The following is a 25,417-nucleotide window of genomic DNA, read 5'->3' as shown; positions in this document are numbered from 1 at the left end:
CTGTATTAACACACGTGTTCTAACAGATGAGATTTGACTCAAATAAAAGATGAAAGATTAATTTGTCATGTTGTTTAATCCGGAGACAATAGTGGAGCAGCGAAATCTCTCAATCTGTTCTTTTAAAGCTCTTAATCTCCTCCAGATATTGGAAAAGCTTTTGTACAAAATCATGTGGTTTTAAAATCCTTCCATTTTCTACTTTTGAAAGGTTTTCCTGCATATCTGCTGAAACCGCAGCAGCATGTAAGTGCGGCTCAATGTACAGGGTCATACGTGTAATATGTGCTGAAGGGACATGTGGATTGAACATGAGAGCAAACATGTCCTATGATTTCATCAGTCACATTGAGCGGATTTATTCATTCTTCAAGCTGTGATCGAGTTCCTGCTCGAAACACGCTCATGTCTTCAGTAACACTGTGAGTTCAGTGTGAGACACGCGTGACGTGAGATGATGGCATGACCTGCAGTGTGACATACAATGCAGCATTTTGCTCATTATTTTATAGTTAGTTTTGAATGCAGCTCTTATGAGCTTTTCAATCGTGATACACTTTATCACAGTACAAAGCTCAGGGATCTAGCACTGTCCTGCGTACATACGTGTACATGTGAAAGTAAACTCTTGTGTGTTTGTGACCGCAGGGATCAGATGAGTTTATCCTGTGATGAGTCTCATGACTCTCTCTTAAATGCTGTAATTATTCTTCATGACTGTCACTCTATTGATGTGTAATTGAAGGAGTTACTCTTATGAATGAAGGCATTTATTGTTGTAAGTCTGCACACTTAAATTCATTTCATCAGTCTGTTTATTTGTGTACAATGGGCTTCAGATGCCTTTAGTGAAGATATATTTCTGATTGTGTGTGTTGGCGTCTTTAAATTCCAGGGTGGATTTAGAAACTGAATCACTTGAAACAGATCATCAGTCTGACCTTCTGATGTTCATCAGCGAGATCTCATTCATTCCTCCTTTTCTTTAAATGTGTGTTCCAGTGAGACACTTCCAATGCAAGTCAATGGGGTTTAATCTGTACACATTAAAATACTGTATCAAAAGTATAGACACAAGACATAAACAATATGTGTGTTAATATTTACTGTCATATAATCACTTATTAACCACATCTGTGTGAAGATACAGACAATTCTACAACTCTGTTGCCGTGACGATGTAACACTGTAAACTGTAAAACGACTGTAGAAACGATGATTTAAACAACTGTACAGCTCCAATAATACACAAGTTTAACAGAAGGGTTTATGTAAGTGCTTGTATAAGCTTAAATGTGTTGTGAATGTGCTGCAGGTCTGTTAATGGCAGTGTGTTTGTGTGTTTCAGTGTTGCGTGATGCTGCGTGTTCTGCTGATGCTCAACTGGACGACAGTGAATGCGCTGCTGCAACAGTCGACACACGCAGCCGGCCTGCAGGAAGGTCAGTAAAGGTCACATTGAGCGTGTCACAACTGTATCGAGTGAATGTGCTGTCTGTCTGAATGTGTAATTGTGATCAATAGTGGAAAATAGGACTTAGTTGTTTGACACAGGGCCGGTCAACCCAGCAGGTGACATAAGTGACAGTCTAGGGCGCCATCGCTTTGGGGGCAAGTCAATGTGTCAAATCTGTTGAACAAAATGTGCCCTGTGTGTTCTGATAACGTGTTGTGGCACCCTCTACGGAACATATAGACCGTGTGCTAAATGCCTTATTACCATACTACTCTTACTGTTTCTGTATATCTGTGTTTGGCAAAAACAGTATGGGTAGTATGGATATTATGGATAATATGGGTAGTATGGGGTAATATGGGTAGTATGGATAGTATGGATAAGATGGATAATATGGGTATTATGGGTAGTATGGATTGTATGGGTATATGGGGTAGTATGGATAGTATGGGTAATATGGATTGTATGGATAGTATGGGTATATGGGTAGTATGGATAGTATGGGTAATATGGATTGTATGGATAAGATGGATAATATGGGTATTATGGGTAGTATGGATAGTATGGGTAGTATGGATAATATGGATAAGATGGATAATATGGGTATTATGGGTAGTATGGATAGTATGGGTAGTATGGATAATATGGATAAGATGGATAATATGGGTATTATGGGTAGTATGGATAGTATGGGTAGTATGGATAATATGGATAAGATGGATAATATGGGTATTATGGGTAGTATGGATAGTATGGATAGTATGGGTAGTATGGATAATATGGATAAGATGGATAATATGGGTATTATGGGTAGTATGGATAGTATGGGTAGTATGGATAATATGGATAAGATGGATAATATGGGTATTATGGGTAGTATGGATAGTATGGGTAGTATGGATAAGATGGATAATATGGGTATTATGGGTAGTATGGATAGTATGGGTATATGGGGTAGTATGGATAGTATGGGTAGTATGGATAATATGGATAATATGGATAATATGGGTATTATGGGTAGTATGGATAGTATGGGTAGTATGGATAATATGGATAATATGGATAATCATAGTTTTAAAATTGTACTTCTGTTCACCTTTGGATGTTCACATTTAGTCTGTAATTTACAGCACAGCTCCATTCAGAACACTCCGCTTTAATGACCGCATTTTCTCAGCAATCATGTTGTTCTCTCAACGTGGCGCGTCTGTTTGGCATCTTCTAGACTCGTGGATGGTGTGGCACTGTGGGTAAAGCTCTGGACTACGGTTGGGTGTTCCACTCCAACTCGGGTGTTCCGCTGGAGCTCATTGGGTTTAGTGAATGTTTTTAGGGCAGTGGTGGCTCGGCGTTTAAGGCTCTGGGTTACTGTCCAGAAGGTTGGGGGTTCAAGCCCCAACACCACCAAGACACCACTGTGTGGTCCTTGAGCAAGGCCCTTGAACCTATCTGCTCCAGGGGCGCCATATCATGGCTGACCCTGCACTCTATATGATATGTGAAAAATAAATAATTTCACCATGTATATGCAGAAATGTATGTATAATGTGTGACAATTGATCAATTTATTTTTATTTATTATTATTATGTTTTCAGGACTTAACTCCTTTCATTGCTGCTTATATTTGTTCTTTTCATTTATGTTTTCACAACTTTTGGCTGAAGGGCTAGGTGTTCTCATGTGGATCTTGTGATCAGCTGATGCAGCGTTTGTTTGAGAGAGGAGAGGCGGTTTTTCCTGTTTAGGAATGAATAGAATTATTAAACTCAATGTGATACTATGTGTTTATCATGTTGATCTGCTTTAATGTTCTGAAGACACGCTCTCGTTCTGTTGCTCTAGTGGTTACGCCATTCCCAACCGGAATATCAGGAGTTTTACAGAAGGAACATCTGAGCGTTAATGACTTTTGTGATGTTGACACACAAAATTCACTTCACAGTTTTATTTGTCGGAGTTTTTTTTTTTTTTATTAAAGATTTTCTAATAATAATAATAACATCAAAAACAAAGACATACAGGCAAACAAGCCAACAGACAAACCCCAGGCGCTGCAAGTTAGATAAAATGTACATTGTACAAATGTGTCCGTTTACAAAAAACACAAGTCGAAACAAGAGAAGCCAAAACCTTCTCAAAATAAAAATTTCAAAATTTGTATAGAAAGGATTGGAGAGGATCCCAAAGACTCGTAAATTTGTCCTGTTTGTGGTTGAGATCATAGGTTAGTTTCTCCAAAGGAAGAAAGGCTGACAGTTGAGAAATCCACATAGAAATAGTAGGGACCTGAGGTGTAGACCATTTTAATAGTATACATTTCTTAGCCAGGAATATAAGGGTTGTAAACAGAGGATTGAAGCCTGAGTCAAGCAGGTCTTTAGGAATGTCATTCAGCAGAAAACGTGAGGGGGATAAAATAAAACGTTTTTCTATTATCTCCTGAATTGCAGAGTGAACCCCTTTCCAAAATGGTTGGATATGAACACATGACCAAAATACATGAAAAAATGTGCCCTTACAAGTCCTGCATTTAAAACAGAGGTCGGAACAATCTGGGAACATTTTATGCAGACGGACAGGTGTAAAATAAATTCAGTGAAAGAATTTATTTTACACCTGGAAAAATTTCACCTGGAAAAATTCCATCACAAATCCTGGTCCAATCTTCGGGGTTAAACATAACTCCTAGGTCCCGTTCCCACAGTGGTTTCAAAGAATCGTAAACTGAGGAATCAGAGTAAGCTAGTAAGGTATAGAATTTGGAAATAAGCCCTTTGAATGAATTAACTGACAATATGGTTTCTTCCAATTCTGATAATTTGAATTGAAATTTGTTTAGCTTTATAAGAGACTCTACAAAGTGCCGGATTTGAAGATATTTAAAAAAGTCTTGGGAGGGTATACCAAACTCTGTTCTAATTTGTGCAAATGATCTCAAGGTTTCAGAGGTAAACATCCCTGAGAAGTCAGACGAACCTCTAAAACTCCAGTCCAGCAACCCAATGCTCCTAATCTGAATGGGAAGGTCCGGGTTCAAAGCCAAAGGGGAGTGAATGGATATATTTGGAGGGATATTCAGATGTTTTTTCATGTCCTTCCAAACCAGTAATGTGTTATAGACCATCACATTATCAGTGAGAGAGTTTGTCTGAGTTGTACTGTTAATAAAGCACAGGGAGTCTAAACTTCTTGGATGACAAAATGAAGCTTCAAAGTCAATCCATAGAGCGTCCTGCCTATTCATAACCCAGCTTGTTATCATTTTGATCTGAGCAGCCCAGTAATAAAGCTGGAAATTGGATAAGGAGAGACCCCCGAGGTCCCTTGGTTTACAAAGTTTAGAAAAAACAACTCTCTGTTGCTTATTGCTCCAAATATATCGAGATATGACAGATTTAAAGAACGAGGAAGCTAAATAGCATGGGAGATTCTGAAAGAGATAGTTTATACGAGGAAGTACGTTCATCTTAATAACGTTAACTCTCCCAAGAAGGGAAATTGGTAAAGGTGTCCACCTTTCTAAATCTTTTTTAACTTTTCGAATTAAAGGAGAATAATTTGTTTCAAATAAATTATTCAAGTCAGAGGTGAGGAAAATGCCCAAATATTTAAAGCCTTTTTTAGCAACCTCAAAAGGAAATTGTATAGGGGATTTATCGGAGTAATTAAAAGACATAGAAACAGACTTTTCGATATTGACTCTATAGCCCGACACTGAACTGAAGGAAGCTAAGGAATCCAGAACTGCAGAAGCAGAAGTCCGTAAATTCTCTAAATATAAAAGAACGTCATCTGCATACAGAGATATAACGTGTTTTTTCCCTCTGATTACAATTCCAGATATATCGGGATTGGTCCTGATAGATTCTGCCAAGGGTTCAATGAATAATGTAAACAATAAGGGTGATAAAGGGCATCCCTGTCTGCAACCTCTTCGCACTGGAAAACCTTCGGACATCAAGCCGTTTGTGTTGACAGAGGCAATAGAGTCTGAATAAAGAAGCTTAATAACATTAGTAAAATTAGAGCTTAGTCCGAATTTTTCCAAAACCAAAAACAGGAAAGGCCACTCCACGCGATCAAAAGCCTTTTCGGCATCCAAGGATAATATCATTGATGTCTTTTTTTGGGTGCAAAAATAATGTATAGCATTAAGAGCGTGGCGTACATTATCTGAACCATGTCTGGATTTCACAAATCCTGCTTGGTCAGGATTTATCACCTTGGGAAGAATAGATTCCAGTCTGCAGGCCAGAACTTTTGCTAATATTTTATAGTCCACATTAAGAAGGCTAATGGGCCTATAAGATGAGCAATATAGTGGATTTTTATCTTTTTTTAGAAGTAGGCTAATTGAAGCATGTCTCCACGAAGGGGGACTTCACCTTTCCAGATATCATTGAACACAGGCATGAGAATCAGATGTATATTGGGCCAGAATTTTTTTTAAAATTCCAATGGGAAGCCATCTGGACGGACATTTCCCGTTCGGCATAGATTGAATTGCTGTCCATACCTCCTCTACTGAAAACGGGGCATTTAAGTTAAGACGTCTTCCTGGGAGCATAACGGTAATGTGACTTTACTTAAAAAGGCAACAATGTCAGAATCTGTTGCTTTTGATTCAGAACTATATAGGGATTTATAGAATTCCTTGAAAGAGCTGTTTATGGTTAAAGGGTCTCTCGAAGGGACACCATTTATATTTCGTATCATATTAATTGACCGGTTATTGTTTTGATGTTTTAGTTGGTATGCTAGTAACCTACTAGATTTATTGCCAAATTCGTAGTATTTTTGTTTAGTGAAGAGCAGAAGCTTCTGAATATGAAAGGTATGATCCATATTAAGCTTAATTCTTGCATTCGTCAAAACTTTTAAGTTTGAAACAGTAGGAAATTGCTTATGTATTCGTTCCAGTCTGGTTACCTCATTTTCAAGACTTTTTCTATTACTGTCTTTGACTCTTTTTAGATGTATAAGAAATAAGGTGACCGCGTAAAGTGGCCTTGGCCGCATCCCAAATCATGGCAGAAGACACAGGAGAATTCCTGTTGTCCAGCCAAAACTGAGACAAACTATCTGAGACAAAAGATGAGAAAGGATCATTGTTTAAAAGAGATGTATTAAACCTCCAATTTGAGGTTCTAGGAATGCTAAATGCAGGGTCAATCTGCAAGCGTACTGCTGCATGATCTGATAGGGCGATAGAGTCAATATGACAAGACTGAACTGCATGCAAAAATTGTTTAGGAAGAAAGAAATAATCAAGCCTGGAATACGAATTGTGAGGGTGAGAATAGAATGTATAATCTTTCACTTTAGGATTTAATTGACGCCATACGTCTATCAAGCCAGAATCTGAACATAAATTGTTGAGCACCTTAGATGATTTAGGGTTTGAAACATTTGCAGATGAAGATTTATCTAGAGAAGCATTCATTATACAATTAAAGTCCCCTGCTAGGAAACCTAAGCCTTTGCAATGGTAAGTGAACAGTAAGATCATCTGAGATATAAAGTTCGGGGAATCTACATTTGGAGCATAGACGTTGAGAATAGTTATATGTTGATCGAGGATGGAACCCGTGATCATAATAAATCTCCCTTCAGGATCTGTTTCCTTATGTTCTAAAATAAAAGGTATGTTTTTATTAAAAAGAATGGCTACCCCTCTTTTGTTCTGCGAGTAAGAGGAAAAGTAGACTTGACCCACCCAGTCTCTTCCCAGCTTCGAATGCTCAACGTCAGATAGTTTTGTTTCCTGAAGCAGTACTATGTCGGGTTTTTGTTTTTTCAAGTAAGTTAAAAAAAATGTCCTCTTAATGACATGCCCAATCCCTTGAACATTCCAAGTTACAAGTTTAAGTGAACCAGTCATAAAAGTTGCGAATTAATCACGTAGATAAAACGAGAATGTTTGGCATAATGAGACGGCAGAGAGTTGACTTACAACAGACAGATAAAACATCGAAAAACAGCTTGCAGCCCACCCCAACTCTGTCCCCAAACGACAGAGTAACATCCTCCAAAATGAAGTCAGTAATAATAATCAAATACAAATACAAACTCAATTCAAAGACCACTATAACAGTTCGGACGTCAAGAACAGCGGCCAAACCACGAGATGAATAAAAACATAAAAACCCAACGGAGAAAAAAAAAGTCACATAGGAGTAAAATGAGAGCTATATTACAAACAGGGAGCTATGTTTAAAATCAAACCAAACCTTGCCATATGTACCTCTTCAATAAGGCTAGCTCTGATAAATATAGTCAAAAGGAAGTAGAAGATAATAACAAGGACTCACTAGATCAAAACAATATTCCTGTAATCCTCTCAACAACAGAAAACAAACAAGAAAGAAAAAGAAAACGAGAGTGAAATATCTCAAGTAAGAGTTTCCAGGAAGGCGGCAGCCAATTCAGGGGTATCAAAAAGACGAATTTGCCCGTTGTAAAGACAACGGAGCCGCGCTGGATAAGCGAAGCCGCGATACATATTACGACGGGCCATCAGCTTCCCCACAGAATCAAACTCACGTCGTTTGCGCAGAACCTCCGCTGAAAGGTCGGAGTAAAACCTTATTCTGGATCCACTGTAGAGGATGTCACGCTTCTTCAAAGCTGCCCTGAGAACCGCTTCTTTCTGAGAATATCGGAGAAATCGCACGAGGATACTTCTTGGCGGCTTGCTCGCGTCCGGGCTAGGGACCAGAGCACGGTGGGCACGTTCAATCTCCAGAGAAGGAAAGTCCGCAGGTAAGCCAACCAAAGTTGGGATAGTCATTTGGAGAAAGACCGCGAGCGAATTGGAACCCTCAGCTTTTTCCTGGAGATTGACAATTTTTAAATTTTTCCGACGCCCACGGTTCTCTAGGTCATCAACCTTCAGCTGTAGTGTATCAACTATCTTTTGCATAGCTGTTATTTGAGCACCATGGTTGTCGCAACTATCCTCCGCAGTAGAGATCCGAGCCTCGGCTTCATCCATTCGCCCTTCCAGATCTGTTGCCCGGTTAGACAAATTGGAGAGAGAGAGCTCGACCGATGCGATGGATGTTTTTATGTCGTCCAAAGTACTGTCTATCGTGTCCAAACGGGATCCAACAGATTCATCCATGTTATTGACGCGTGAGGCTACGGATCGGATTTCTGTCAAAATCCAATCCGTAGTTGCCGTGCCGATAGCCATGAGGCTAGTTTCGCCATGTTGATCCTCAGTTGTCGAGCACGCGGTAGGTTGAGTCTTCGCTTTCTTCTTCTCGATAGACGGGTCGGGTGTTGAAAATATAGGAAAATCTTTGTCACGGGAAGGTTTAGGCATACTTGAGATTAAAGATAACTGATAAAATGACGTTTGTTTTGGAAAAAAGGGGAATATAATCCGTGGTTTAGCAAGGAGCGAAGTCTCAAGCATCCATCCTGCTCCGGGTCACGTGACCTCCCTTGTCGGGAGTTTTGACCGTGAATATAATTTGACTTCACAAACTCTCAATGAAATACTTTCGACAAAACAGGATATGATGTCACACTAAATAAGTAATCCATTATTATTAATAATAATACTTATAATACAATTTCCCAAATGTAAACCATTATGTTAATTTTTTTTATGCGTTATTTTTTTATCAATTGAATCGCACTGAATTAACGTGTTAAATCGACAACCCTAATATTTATATATGTGCATTGTCATTATTTTCATGATGAATATCCTCTTTAAGTGTTTGATCCTGCAGTATTTCAGCACATGTTCATACATGAAACTGAAGTTCACAACACATCTCACATTCAGTTTTCTGCAGTTTACTGACAAATCACAAAACGACAACTCTTAAAGGAGTCTTTTATCTCAAATTCAGGAATTCTTATTTAAACTGCAAAAAATATTTTGGCAAATGTATTAGTGTTTGTTGAGACGGCAGTTTCCTCCGTCATTTGTATTTTAATAGAAGAGAATGTTTTCATACATCAGCGTTTGCAGTAACTTGTTTGTCTGATTTTCCCATCATATAATCTGTTCTGGAAGTATTTTACCCCTTTATTTTCTCTCTTTTGAAGGGATTCTCTGATTGGTGGAGCTCTCTTGAGGATTATGGGTAGTGTAGTTCTTCACCAGGAATTCTGCTATTAAACATGATTTCTTTATAAATGAAGTTGTAATAACATGGACTGATGTGTTTGACAGAAGCTTAAACCATCGATTAACAACCTCAGAGCTCACGGTAGATCTGTCTTTAAATATTTACAAGTTATCATTAATAATGTATTTGTCAATGGACAAAATGAATGTGACTTTACTTCTGGAAAGAGACTTGCGCTCAATACCTCTATATTAGAAATTATGCAATGTTAAAATGAAAACAATCAGAATTATGTTGGTTTTACGTAATGTAGTTCCGCTGTCTTTTGATCAGACTGAGCCGCCCTTCAGCTTTTACCCTTAAATGATGTTGCATGAACTTTTCAAACTTTCCTGAACTTTTAATCTCATTTGAAATGCTCAAGTGTGTGTGTGTGTGTGTGTGTGTGTTTGTGTGTGTGTGTGTGTGTGTGTGTGTGTGTGTGTGGTTGTGTTGTGTGTGAGTCTGTGAGTGTGTGTGTGTGTGGTTGTGTGTGTGTTTGGTTGTGTGAGTGTGTGGTTGTGTTGTGAGTGTGTGGTTGTGTTTTGAGTGTGTGTGTGTGTGTGTGTGTGTGTGTGTTGTGTACTGTGAGTGTGTGAGTGTGTGTGTGGTTGTGTTGTGTACTGTGTGTGGTTGTGTTGTGTACTGTGAGTGTGTGTGTGTGGTTGTGTTGTGTGTGAGTCTGTGAGTGTGAGTATGTGTGTGGTTGTGTTGTGTACTGTGAGTGTGTGTGTGGTTGTGTTGTGTGTGAGTCTGTGAGTGTGTGTGTGTGTGTGGTTGTGTTGTGTACTGTGAGTGTGTGTGTGTGTGTGTGTGTGTGTGTGTGTGTGTGTGGTTGTGTTGTGTGTGAGTCTGTGAGTGTGTGTGTGTGTGTGGTTGTGTTGTGTACTGTGTGTGTGTGTGTGTGTGTGTGTGTGTGTGTGTGTTGTTCGGGTTACTAGAGTTCCTTCTCACTGTGGCTGTATTTGTAGGAATGTGTGGCCGCTAAATCAGATTAGCATAGTTTCTAGCATTAGCCCACATGTCCTAATCTCTCTAAGGATTACAGGAGCCTGATGTTGTTTGTACAGTAGAAAGCTGCCTAATGAGGGTTTGTGTCGTTTATGCTGTCTAGAGTTTTAATATTATAATTAGCTGAGTCACTGTCAAACTCGCTTGATTTTGTTGAGCATCTGTTAAATAGCTCTGGGTTAAATCTGTTTTCATAAATTGAAGCAAGTTCATTCTCCGTTACAGTTTATTAGATTTTAACTTTCCAATGTATAAGAAATACAAGAAATATAATGTAAGGAAAAGTTTTGATGATGGTGTGCATAAAGTTATTTTGGTAGTAAATATCAACTCGCAGTATCAGAAGTGTGTCCTGTTGTCTGTGTGCACAACTACCTTTAATATAACTCTTATCAGCTGCATCTTTAGATCTCAAATGAACTTGGATGAATTCAGAAAAGTCGTTTTTGAAAATAATTCAAAAACACTTTTCAGGTGGAAATAAATCTTCATGACCAGTTGATTTGTGGATGCTGAATCATTTTTAATGTAATTACATTCTTTATTAAAATCTTCATTTTAGTCCTTACAGTTCTGTAGTTATTGGTTAAAACACAAAATAACCTTTCTTACAAAAATCAAGAGTTGCAAACTTGTCGCAAATTCACTGATCATTTTCACATGCAAATCAACTTTGTGTCAAACTTGCAAATTGTGCATTGTTGCCAAACGTTTGCTGGAGGTTCATCACTAACGGCGAACAGCTGCAAACTTCAGCAAATGTTTGCGGCGATTCAGAAGCTCATTTGCATGTGAAAATAACTAGTGCCAAATTGACAGCTAGTTTAGATTTTTGTAAGGGCTTTAATAGCATCACCTTGTGGCCAGTTTTCACAAAATGTGGTACACACCCTCATCTTCACACCCTGTAATCATGTACCAAATTTTATATTGATGAGCCTTTCACAATTGAAGTTATTAATTGCTGAATTTCATTGGCTGTTGGCGGCCATATTTGTTGACTTGTCTGATAGATATATATTGATGTTAGCACTTGCCCTGATGTTCTCGTTTAAATGGTTGTAGAATTGTAACAGATTTTAGTTGTAGCGCCAGGATTGGATGAAATTTCATTCACCGGCAGCCAAAAGTTTATAATAATGTACATATTTTGCTCTTATGGAAAGAAATTGGTAATTTTATTCAGCAAAGTGGCGTTCAACTGATCACAATGTGTATTCAGAATATTAATAATGTGAATAATTACTATTACAATATGAAAATAATGTTCAGAACTTCTTAAATTGCTACAAAGAGTTCTCATCAAAAATCCTCCATGTGCAGCAACGACAGCTTTACAAATCCTCGTTAATCTAGCGGTCAGTTTGTCCAGATACTCAGGTGACCTTTCACCCCACACTTCCTGTAGAACTTGACCCTTCACCCTACACTTCCTGTAGCACTTACCCTTTTACCCCACACTTCCTGTAGCACTTGCCCTTTCACCCCACACTTCCTGTAGCACTGGACCTTTCACCCCACACTTCCTGTAGCACTTGCCCTTTCACCCCACACTTCCTGTAGAACTTGCCCCTTCACCCCACACTTCCTGTAGAACTTGACCCTTCACCCCACACTTCCTGTAGCACTTACCCTTTCACCCCACACTTCCTGTAGCACTTGCCCTTTCACCCCACACTTCCTGTAGAACTTGCCCCTTCACCCCACACTTCCTGTAGAACTTGACCCTTCACCCCACACTTCCTGTAGCACTTACCCTTTCACCCCACACTTCCTGTATCACTTGCCCTTTCACCCCACACTTCCTGTAGCACTTGACCTTTCATCCCACACTTCCTGTAGAACTTGACCCTTCACCCCACACTTCCTGTAACACTTGACCTTTCACCCCACACTTCCTGTAGCACTGGACCTTTCATCCCACACTTCCTGTAGCACTTGACCTTTCACCCCACACTTCCTGTAGCACTTGACCTTTCACCCCACACTTCCTGTAGCACTTGACCTTTCACCCCACACTTCCTGTAGCACTTGACCTTTCATCCCACACTTCCTGTAGCACTTGACCTTTCATCCCACACTTCCTGTAACACTTTACCTTTCACCCCACACTTCCTGTAGCACTGGACCTTTCATCCCACACTTCCTGTAGCACTTGACCTTTCACCCCACACTTCCTGTAGCACTTGACCTTTCACCCCACACTTCCTGTAGCACTTGACCTTTCACCCCACACTTCCTGTAGAACTTGACCCTTCACCCCACACTTCCTGTAGCACTTACCCTTTCACCCCACACTTCCTGTAGCACTTGCCCTTTCACCCCACGCTTCCTGTAGCACTTGCCCTTTCACCCCACGCTTCCTGTAGAACTTGACCCTTCACCCCACACTTCCTGTAGCACTTACCCTTTCACCCCACACTTCCTGTAGCACTTGCCCTTTCACCCCACACTTCCTGTAGAACTTGCCCCTTCACCCCACACTTCCTGTAGAACTTGACCCTTCACCCCACACTTCCTGTAGCACTTACCCTTTCACCCCACACTTCCTGTATCACTTGCCCTTTCACCCCACACTTCCTGTAGCACTTGACCTTTCATCCCACACTTCCTGTAGAACTTGACCCTTCACCCCACACTTCCTGTAACACTTGACCTTTCACCCCACACTTCCTGTAGCACTGGACCTTTCATCCCACACTTCCTGTAGCACTTGACCTTTCACCCCACACTTCCTGTAGCACTTGACCTTTCACCCCACACTTCCTGTAGCACTTGACCTTTCACCCCACACTTCCTGTAGCACTTGACCTTTCATCCCACACTTCCTGTAGCACTTGACCTTTCATCCCACACTTCCTGTAACACTTGACCTTTCACCCCACACTTCCTGTAGCACTGGACCTTTCATCCCACACTTCCTGTAGCACTTGACCTTTCACCCCACACTTCCTGTAGCACATGACCTTTCACCCCACACTTCCTGTAGCACTTGACCTTTCACCCCACACTTCCTGTAGAACTTGACCCTTCACCCCACACTTCCTGTAGCACTTACCCTTTCACCCCACACTTCCTGTAGCACTTGCCCTTTCACCCCACGCTTCCTGTAGCACTTGCCCTTTCACCCCACGCTTCCTGTAGAACTTGACCCTTCAACCCAAACTTCCTGTAGCACTTGCCCTTTCACCCCACACTTCCTGTAGCGCTTGCCCTTTCACCCCACACTTCCTGTAGCGCTTGCCCTTTCACCCCACACTTCCTGTAGCGCTTGACCTTTCACCCCACACTTCCTGTAGCGCTTGACCTTTCACCCCATACTTCCTGTAGCGCTTGACCTTTCACCCCACACTTCCTGTAGCACTTGCCCTTTCACCCCACACTTCCTGTAGAACTTGACCCTTCACCCTACACTTCCTGTAGCACTTACCCTTTCACCCCACACTTCCAGTAGCACTTGCCCTTTCACCCCACACTTCCTGTAGAACTTGCCCTTTCACCCCACACTTCCTGTAGAACTTGACCCTTCACCCCACACTTCCTGTAGCACTTACCCTTTCACCCCACACTTCCTGTAGAACTTGCCCTTTCACCCCACACTTCCTGTAGAACTTGACCCTTCACCCCACACTTCCTGTAGCACTTGCCCTTTCACCCCACACTTCCTGTAGCACTTGCCCTTTCACCCCACACTTCCTGTAGAACTTGACCCTTCACCCCACACTTCCTGTAGCACTTGCCCTTTCACCCCACACTTCCTGTAGCACTTGACCTTTCACCCCACACTTCCTGTAGCACTGGACCTTTCACCCCACACTTCCTGTAGCACTTACCCTTTCACCCCACACTTCCTGTAGCACTTGCCCTTTCACCCCACACTTCCTGTAGCACTTGCCCTTTCACCCCACACTTCCTGTAGAACTTGACCCTTCACCCCACACTTCCTGTAGCACTTGCCCTTTCACCCCACACTTCCTGTAGCACTTGACCTTTCACCCCACACTTCCTGTAGCACTTGCCCTTTCACCCCACACTTCCTGTAACACTTGACCTTTCACCCCACACTTCCTGTAACACTTGACCTTTCACCCCACACTTCCTGTAGCACTGGACCCTTCACCCCACACTTCCTGTAGCACTTGACCTTTCACCCCACACTTCCTGTAGCACTTGACCTTTCACCCCACACTTCCTGTAGAACTTGACCCTTCACCCCACACTTCCTGTAGAACTTGACCCTTCACCCCACACTTCCTGTAGCACTGGACCTTTCACCCCACACTTACTGTAGCACTTGCCCTTTCACCCCACACTTCCTGTAGAACTTGCCCTTTCACCCCACACTTCCTGTAGAACTTGACCCTTCACCCCACACTTCCTGTAGCACTTGCCCTTTCACCCCACACTTCCTGTAGCACTTGCCCTTTCACCCCACACTTCCTGTAGAACTTGACCCTTCACCCCACACTTCCTGTAGCACTTGCCCTTTCACCCCACACTTCCTGTAGCACTTGACCTTTCACCCCACACTTCCTGTAGCACTGGACCTTTCACCCCACACTTCCTGTAGCACTTACCCTTTCACCCCACACTTCCTGTAGCACTTGCCCTTTCACCCCACACTTCCTGTAGCACTTGCCCTTTCACCCCACACTTCCTGTAGAACTTGACCCTTCACCCCACACTTCCTGTAGCACTTGCCCTTTCACCCCACACTTCCTGTAGCACTTGACCTTTCACCCCACACTTCCTGTAGCACTTGCCCTTTCACCCCACACTTCCTGTAACACTTGACCTTTCACCCCACACTTCCTGTAACACTTGACCTTTCACCCCACACTTCCTGTAGCACTGGACCCTTCACCCCACACTTCCTGTAGCACTTGACCTTTCACCCCACACTTCCTGTAGCACTTGACCTTTCACCCCACACTTCCTGTAGAACTTGACCCTTCACCCCACACTTCCTGTAGAACTTGACCCTTCACCCCACACTTCCTGTAGCACTGGACCTTTCACCCCACACTTACTGTAGCACTTGCCCTTTCACCCCACACTTCCTGTAGCACTTGCCCTTTCACCCCACACTTCCTGTAGCACTTGCCCTTTCACCCCACACTTCCTGTAGCGCTTGACCTTTCACCCCACACTTCCTGTGTAGCACTTGCCCTTTCACCCCACACTTCCAATTCCTGTCCTCCTGTCTTGTCGGGACTTCTCATGCACCTCACAGTCTAACTGATAACTTTTGGCTGCCAGTATGTGTCCTCAAATTGTCTTGATGTTGAAGTTTATCTCAAGTCTATTATTAGAGCCCTGTGAACAAACTTCTTCTGTATTTTGGTTCATATTTGTACAATTCTGTTTGAAACTGTCCAGCAACAGTTGCTAAGGCAGGATTGGTCAGTAATGTTTTTTAAGGCGGGGCTTAGTGAAGGCTTCATTTATGATCTATCAGACTCTCCTCTTGATGTCTTTGTGTTTAAATACAGTATTTATATTTTATATTACAGATGCTGTGAAGCCGTTTATTCATCACTGTCGCTCACCAAACATGGAGGAGTTCACGTGCTGGTGGTATCCCCTGGAAAGTGAAGATGGTGTCACCTACACGTACATGTACATTACAGGGTAAGAACACACCATTCAGACATTTATTATATAGATTATATACGTTAAACGGTCATGGTCAGCCATTAATCAAGTGATTCCCAACAATACTAAAAACAGCTGAAATCACTCGGAATGATTAACAACAACTAATTAAATGCCCCAATAGTTTCCTTCTTACCAAACAAACATGCTTAAATTATTGAGACGCAAGGGCTTATGGGTATTCCACACAAGCTTGTGTTGAGTTAGTAGTACTTCAAATCTTAAGATGTCTTAAAAATACTTAAAAAGAAGTTTGAGGAACTCGTATATCACTTAAGTTCACCTTATAATGAATGTGTTGTACACGTGAATGCACATGAAGTCAAGGAGATGTTTAAATATGTATATTTCTTGCATTAGGTTTGATGAGCTAAATAAGTATTTAAGTTCCTGAGAAGTGAAACGGTGTGATGCGTTCAGAGCGTGTGCTTTAAGCGGTGCTCATGTGTGTCGTGCAGTGATCGCGCTCCTCAGGAGTGTTCCGATTATGAGAGCGGCGGTCCGAACAGCTGCTTCTTTGACAGCAAACACACTCAGATCTGGGAGCTGTACTGCATGACCGTGACGGCACACACTCGCACGGGGCCGATCACATCACGGAAACACTGCCTCGATGTGGCCGATATAGGTGATGTATTATACAGTACTCCACTGATGCTTCACAAATCATCTCTTTTCCTGGTAAACATGAATCTTCTGGCCGTCCAATCTATGATTTCATCGATACTCTGTTCTCATCAGGTTTTGAAGAAATATAAAGTTGAAAGTTATTCCACGATTCCTGATAACAATTATTCAGACTTTAAGAGGCACAAGTAACATTCAAGTTTCAAGACTTTATTTGCTGTAGTTGTCGTGTTTGTCGTGTGCTTTATTAATAACAGACAGTGTTTTTTTGGCTCTGCAGTGGAGACGGATCCGCCCTTTAACCTGTCCTACACCGTTCTGAACAGCAGTGTTGGCGAGTCGGGTCGCACGGTTCTGTTGTCGTGGATGTATCCGATCGCGTCTCATGTGCATCAGGGATGGATAACACTCGTTTATGAGCTGCGTTACAGAAAACTCAATCGACCAGAACACTGGAAGGTAACAAACACTCATCGAGTTGTTCATGTCTCCTCATGTCTGTTTGTAAACAATTGAAATGTCTTTACAGTAATGTACTTATAATGGAACTGTAATATTTGTGATCACAATATTCTTTAAATTATACACGCGTGCGTGCGTGCGTTGCGTGTGTGTGTTGTGCAGGTGAAGGAGCGTCTGCGTGAGTCTCATCTGGAGTTGGATCTGTCGGTGGGCAGTTATGAGATCATGGTGCGCTGCAGATCAACTAACAGTAAACACTGGAGCGCCTGGAGCCAAACACTCAACATCACCATCACTGCCTCACCACTGACCGGTATACACACTCAACATCACCGTCACTGCCTCACCACTGACCGGTATACACACTCACACACACACACACACTCAACATCACCATCACTGCCTCACCACTGACCGGTATACACACTCAACATCACCGTCACTGCCTCACCACTGACCGGTATACACATTCAACATCACCATCACTGCCTCACCACTGACCGGTATACACACTCACACACACACACACACACACACTCAACATCACCGTCACTGCCTCACCACTGACCGGTATACACACTCACACACACACACACTCAACATCACCGTCACTGCCTCACCACTGACCGGTATACACACTCACACACACACACACACTCAACATCACCATCACTGCCTCACCACTGACCGGTATACACACTCACACACACACACACACTCAACATCACCATCACTGCCTCACCACTGACCGGTATACACACTCACACACACACACACACTCAACATCACCATCACTGCCTCACCACTGACCGGTATACACACTCAACATCACCGTCACTGCCTCACCACTGACCGGTATACACATTCAACATCACCATCACTGCCTCACCACTGACCGGTATACACACTCACACACACACACACACACTCAACATCACCGTCACTGCCTCACCACTGACCGGTATACACACTCACACACACACACACACTCAACATCACCGTCACTGCCTCACCACTGACCGGTATACACACTCACACACACACACACACTCAACATCACCGTCACTGCCTCACCACTGACCGGTATACACACTCACACACACACACACACACACTCAACATCACCATCACTGCCTCACCACTGACCGGTATACACACTCACACACACACACACTCAACATCACCATCACTGCCTCACCACTGACCGGTATACACACTCACACACACACACTCAACATCACCATCACTGCCTCACCACTGACCGGTATACACACTCACACACACACACTCAACATCACCATCACTGCCTCACCACTGACCGGTATACACACTCACACACACACACTCAACATCACCATCACTGCCTCACCACTGACCGGTATACACACTCAACATCACCATCACTGCCTCACCACTGACCGGTATACACACTCAACATCACCATCACTGCCTCACCACTGACCGGTATACACACTCAACATCACCGTCACTGCCTCACCACTGACCGGTATACACACTCAACATCACCGTCACTGCCTCACCACTGACCGGTATACACACTCAACATCACCGTCACTGCCTCACCACTGACCGGTATACACACTCACACACACACACACACTCAACATCACCATCACTGCCTCACCACTGACCGGTATACACACTCAACATCACCGTCACTGCCTCACCACTGACCGGTATACACACTCAACATCACCGTCACTGCCTCACCACTGACCGGTATACACACTCAACATCACCGTCACTGCCTCACCACTGACCGGTATACACACTCAACATCACCGTCACTGCCTCACCACTGACCGGTATACACACTCAACATCACCGTCACTGCCTCACCACTGACCGGTATACACACTCACACACACACACACACTCAACATCACCATCACTGCCTCACCACTGACCGGTATACACACTCAACATCACCATCACTGCCTCACCACTGACCGGTATACACACTCACACACACACACACACTCAACATCACCATCACTGCCTCACCACTGACCGGTATACACACTCAACATCACCATCACTGCCTCACCACTGACCGGTATACACACTCACACACACACACACACTCAACATCACCATCACTGCCTCACCACTGACCGGTATACACACTCAACATCACCATCACTGCCTCACCACTGACCGGTATACACACTCAACATCACCGTCACTGCCTCACCACTGACCGGTATACACACTCACACACACACACACACTCAACATCACCATCACTGCCTCACCACTGACCGGTATACACACTCAACATCACCATCACTGCCTCACCACTGACCGGTATACACACTCAACATCACCGTCACTGCCTCACCACTGACCGGTATACACACTCAACATCACCGTCACTGCCTCACCACTGACCGGTATACACACTCACACACACACACACACACACACACTCAACATCACCATCACTGCCTCACCACTGACCGGTATACACACTCAACATCACCATCACTGCCTCACCACTGACCGGTATACACACTCAACATCACCGTCACTGCCTCACCACTGACCGGTATACACACTCAACATCACCGTCACTGCCTCACCACTGACCGGTATACACACTCAACATCACCATCACTGCCTCACCACTGACCGGTATACACACTCAACATCACCATCACTGCCTCACCACTGACCGGTATACACACTCAACATCACCGTCACTGCCTCACCACTGACCGGTATACACACTCACACACACACACACACTCAACATCACCATCACTGCCTCACCACTGACCGGTATACACACTCAACATCACCATCACTGCCTCACCACTGACCGGTATACACACTCAACATCACCGTCACTGCCTCACCACTGACCGGTATACACACTCAACATCACCATCACTGCCTCACCACTGACCGGTATACACACTCACACACACACACACACTCAACATCACCATCACTGCCTCACCACTGACCGGTATACACACTCACACACACACACACACTCAACATCACCATCACTGCCTCACCACTGACCGGTATACACACTCACACACACACACACACACACTCAACATCACCATCACTGCCTCACCACTGACCGGTATACACACTCAACATCACCATCACTGCCTCACCACTGACCGGTATACACACTCAACATCACCATCACTGCCTCACCACTGACCGGTATACACACTCACACACACACACACACTCAACATCACCATCACTGCCTCACCACTGACCGGTATACACACTCAACATCACCGTCACTGCCTCACCACTGACCGGTATACACACTCAACATCACCATCACTGCCTCACCACTGACCGGTATACACACTCACACACACACACACACACTCAACATCACCATCACTGCCTCACCACTGACCGGTATACACACTCAACATCACCATCACTGCCTCACCACTGACCGGTATACACACTCAACATCACCGTCACTGCCTCACCACTGACCGGTATACACACTCACACACACACACACACTCAACATCACCATCACTGCCTCACCACTGACCGGTATACACACTCAACATCACCATCACTGCCTCACCACTGACCGGTATACACACTCAACATCACCGTCACTGCCTCACCACTGACCGGTATACACACTCAACATCACCGTCACTGCCTCACCACTGACCGGTATACACACTCACACACACACACACACACTCAACATCACCATCACTGCCTCACCACTGACCGGTATACACACTCAACATCACCATCACTGCCTCACCACTGACCGGTATACACACTCACACACACACACACACTCAACATCACCATCACTGCCTCACCACTGACCGGGTATACACACTCAACATCACCGTCACTGCCTCACCACTGACCGGTATACACACTCAACATCACCATCACTGCCTCACCACTGACCGGTATACACACTCACACACACACACACACTCAACATCACCATCACTGCCTCACCACTGACCCGGTATACACACTCAACATCACCATCACTGCCTCACCACTGACCGTGTATACACACTCAACATCACCGTCACTGCCTCACCACTGACCGGTATACACACTCACACACACACACACACTCAACATCACCATCACTGCCTCACCACTGACCGGGTATACACACTCAACATCACCATCACTGCCTCACCACTGACCGGTTATGCACACTCACACACACACACTCAACATCACCATCACTGCCTCACCACTGACCGGTATACACACTCACACACACACACACTCAACATCACCATCACTGCCTCACCACTGACCGGTATCACACTCACACACACACTCAACATCACCATCACTGCCTCACCACTGACCGGTATACACTCCACACACACACACACTCAACATCACCATCACTGCTCTCACCACTGACCGGTATACACACTCCACACACACACTCAACATCACCATCACTGCCTCACCACTGACCGGTATACACACTCACACACACACACACACACACTCAACATCACCATCACTGCCTCACCACTGACCGGTATACACACTCACACACACACACACTCAACATCACCATCACTGCCTCACCACTGACCGGTATACACACTCACACACACACACACACTCAACATCACCATCACTGCCTCACCACTGACCGGTATACACACTCACACACACACACACACTCAACATCACCATCACTGCCTCACCACTGACCGGTATACACTCACACACACACACACACACTCAACATCACCATCACTGCCTCACCACTGACCGGTATACACACTCACACACACACACACACTCAACATCACCATCACTGCCTCACCACTGACCGGTATACACACTCACACACACACACACTCAACATCACCATCACTGCCTCACCACTGACCCGGTATACACACTCACACACACACACACTCAACATCACCATCACTGCCTCACCACTGACCGGTATACACACTCACACACACACACACACTCAACATCACCATCACTGCCTCACCACTGACCGGTATACACACTCACACACACACACTCAACATCACCATCACTGCCTCACCACTGACCGGTATACACACTCACACACACACACCTCAACATCACCATCACTGCCTCACCACTGACCGGTATACACACTCACACACACACACTCAACATCACCATCACTGCCTCACCACTGACCGGTATACACACTCACACACACACACTCAACATCACCATCACTGCCTCACCACTGACCGGTATACACACTCACACACACACACTCAACATCACCATCACTGCCTCACCACTGACCGGTATACACACTCACACACACACACACACACACACACACTCAACATCACCATCACTGCCTCACCACTGACCGGTATACACACTCACACACACACACACACACACTCATGTACACACACACTCGTATACACATACTCATATACACACACACACTCATACATACACACACACACACACACTCATACACACACACACACACACACTCATACATATACACACACGCACTCATACACACACACACACACTCATACACACACATACACATACACATACACACACACACACTCTCATACACACACACACACACACTCATATACACTCACACTCATACACATACACACACTCATATACACACATACACACACATACACACACACTCAAACATACACACATACACATACACACACACACACACACACACACTCATACATATACACACACATACACACACACTCATACATATACACACACACACATACACACACACTCATACATACACACACACTCATACATACACACACACACACACACACACACACACACTCATACATACATACACACACATACACACTCATACACACACACACATACACACACACACTCATACATACATACACAGACACTCATACATACACACACACACACACACACTCATACATTTTTTTTTTTTTTTTTTTATGACCGGTTAAGTGCTTTTGGAAAAGATGTGTTTTTAGCTGTTTTTTGAAGATAGAGAGTGAGTTAGCTTCCCGGATTGAGTTGGGAAGGTCATTCCACCACCGTAGTATGATGAAACTGAAAGTCCGGGAAAGTGTTTTGGTGCCTCTTTGTTTTGAGTGCGACAAGGCGGCGTTCCTTAGCCGACCGCAGGCTTCTGGTGGGAGCGTAGCTCTGCATAAATGTTTTTAGGTATGCTGGAGCAGACCCAGTGACTGTTTTATATGCCAGCATCAGGGCCTTGAATTTAATACGTGCATGAACCGGCAGCCAGTGGAGAGAGACAAAGAGTGGTGTAACATGTGCTCTCTTAGGTTCATTAAAGACCAGGCGTGCTGCTGCATTCTGGATCATTTGGAGAGGTCTAATAGCACATGCAGGAAGGCCTGCAATGAGAGCGTTACAGTAGTCCAGTCTAGTTATGACAAAGGGACTGAGCGAGCAGTTGTGTGGCATGTACAGAGAGGAAGGGTCTTATCTTCCTGATATTGTAGAGTGTAAATCTACATGATCTTGCAGTTTTTGAAATGTGGTCTGTGAAATTTAGCTCATCATCAATGGTTACCCCTAGATTTCTGACCGTTTTGGAAGGCGCAACTGTAGTTGGACCCAGCTGCACGGTGATGTTGTGTTCAACAGCTGGGTTGGCTGGAAAGACAAGGAGTTCGGTCTTGGCAGGGTTGAGTTGAAGGTGGTGTTCCTTCATCCAGGCTGAGATGTCTGCCAGACAGGCAGCGATTCGAGTGGTCACTGTGGTGTCGTTGGGCTGGAAAGACAAGTAGAGTTGCGTGTCATCAGCGTAGCAGTGGTAAGAGAACCCATGTGACTGGATGATGGGTCCCAGTGATGTTGTGTATATGGAGAAGAGAAGTGGCCCAAGCACTGATCCCTGAGGTACCCCAGTAAGTAACTGGTGTGGCTTGGATACCTCCCCTCTCCATGCTACCTCAAAGGACCTTTCTGAGAGATAAGAGTTGAACCAGTCAAGCACAGTTCCAGTGATACCCAGTTTAGAGAGGGTGGAGAGTAGGATCTGATGGTTGACTGTGTCAAAGGCAGCAGAAAGGTCCAGCAGAATGAAGAACGGATGATCTTGATTCAGCTTTCGCCTGTCTCAGCGACTCGATGACAGACAGCAGGGCAGTCTCAGTGGAGTGTCCACTTCTGAAGCCTGACTGATTGTCATCCAGCAGCTTGTTCTGTGAGAGATAGGCGGAGATCTGATTGAAAACTGCCCTTTCAAGTGTTTTTGCCATGAATGGGATGAGAGAGACTGGTCTGTAGTGTTCTATCTGTGTGGGGTTAAGTGCAGGTTTTTTCAGCAGTGGGGTTACTCGAGCCTGCTTAAATGTAGTGGGAAAAGTGCCTGCAAGAAGGGATGTGTTAATTATGTGTGTAAGTGCGGTAGGATGGACGGAGAGATGGCCTGGAGAAGGTGTGATGGAATAGGGTCAAGGGAACAGGTTGTGGGTTGGTTGGAGAGGAGGAGTTTAGAGACCTCAGTGTCAGTTAAAGGAGAGAACATAGGGAAAGAAGGGTTGCATACAGGAGCCAGGTGTTTGACAGGGTGTGGTGCTGTGAATGTATTGCTGATGGCTGTAACCTTATCAGTAAAAAATGTGGTGAATATATCTGCTGTCAGTGATGTGTCAGGTGGTGGAGGGAGGGCAGAGAAGTGTGTTAAATGTTCTAAACAAGCTACGAGTGTCTGTGGTGCTGTTGATCTTGGTCTGGTAATATGAAGTTTTTGCAGTTTTAGCGTTATTTGAAAAAGTTGCGAGCAGAAGCTGATATTTACCTAGATCAGCTGGATCTTTAGATTTCCGCCATCTCCTCTCAGCTGCCCTGAGATCAGTCCGATGTTCACGAAGGGCGTCAGACAGCCAGGGGCTGGGTGGTGTAGTCCGTGCTGGTCTAGAGGAGGGAGGACAGATGTTGTCTAGACAGGTTGTTAAAGTAGAGCTAAGTGTGTCTGTGGCAGTGTTCACATCAAGCATGGAAAATACATTTATTGTGGGAAGAGAGGCAGAGACAGCCGTGGAAAAG

At 44.2% G+C, this 25,417-nt stretch overlaps 1 protein-coding gene across 2 annotated transcripts in view; it reads left to right on the top strand.

Moving 5' to 3' along the window:
* The window catches only part of LOC127643649 (prolactin receptor-like), a 51,651-nt gene that overhangs the window by 13,914 nt on the left and 12,320 nt on the right, over positions 1–25,417 (top strand). For both annotated transcript variants that reach the window (XR_007970553.1, XM_052126458.1), the window contains exons 2-6: positions 1,349–1,442; positions 16,108–16,225; positions 16,708–16,877; positions 17,157–17,335; positions 17,501–17,651. Coding sequence is in view for 1 of the 2 variants with exons in the window: in XM_052126458.1 (XP_051982418.1) it covers positions 1,358–1,442; positions 16,108–16,225; positions 16,708–16,877; positions 17,157–17,335; positions 17,501–17,651 (703 nt within the window). In the remaining variant the exon portion in view is untranslated. The remainder of the gene's footprint in view (positions 1–1,348; positions 1,443–16,107; positions 16,226–16,707; positions 16,878–17,156; positions 17,336–17,500; positions 17,652–25,417) is intronic.

This window comes from Xyrauchen texanus, chromosome 5 (genome assembly GCF_025860055.1).
Source record: "Xyrauchen texanus isolate HMW12.3.18 chromosome 5, RBS_HiC_50CHRs, whole genome shotgun sequence".
NCBI classification, from domain to species: domain Eukaryota; kingdom Metazoa; phylum Chordata; class Actinopteri; order Cypriniformes; family Catostomidae; genus Xyrauchen; species Xyrauchen texanus.
The sequence above is the reverse complement of the archived record's forward strand: the minus strand, read 5'-3'. Positions and strand labels throughout refer to the sequence as shown.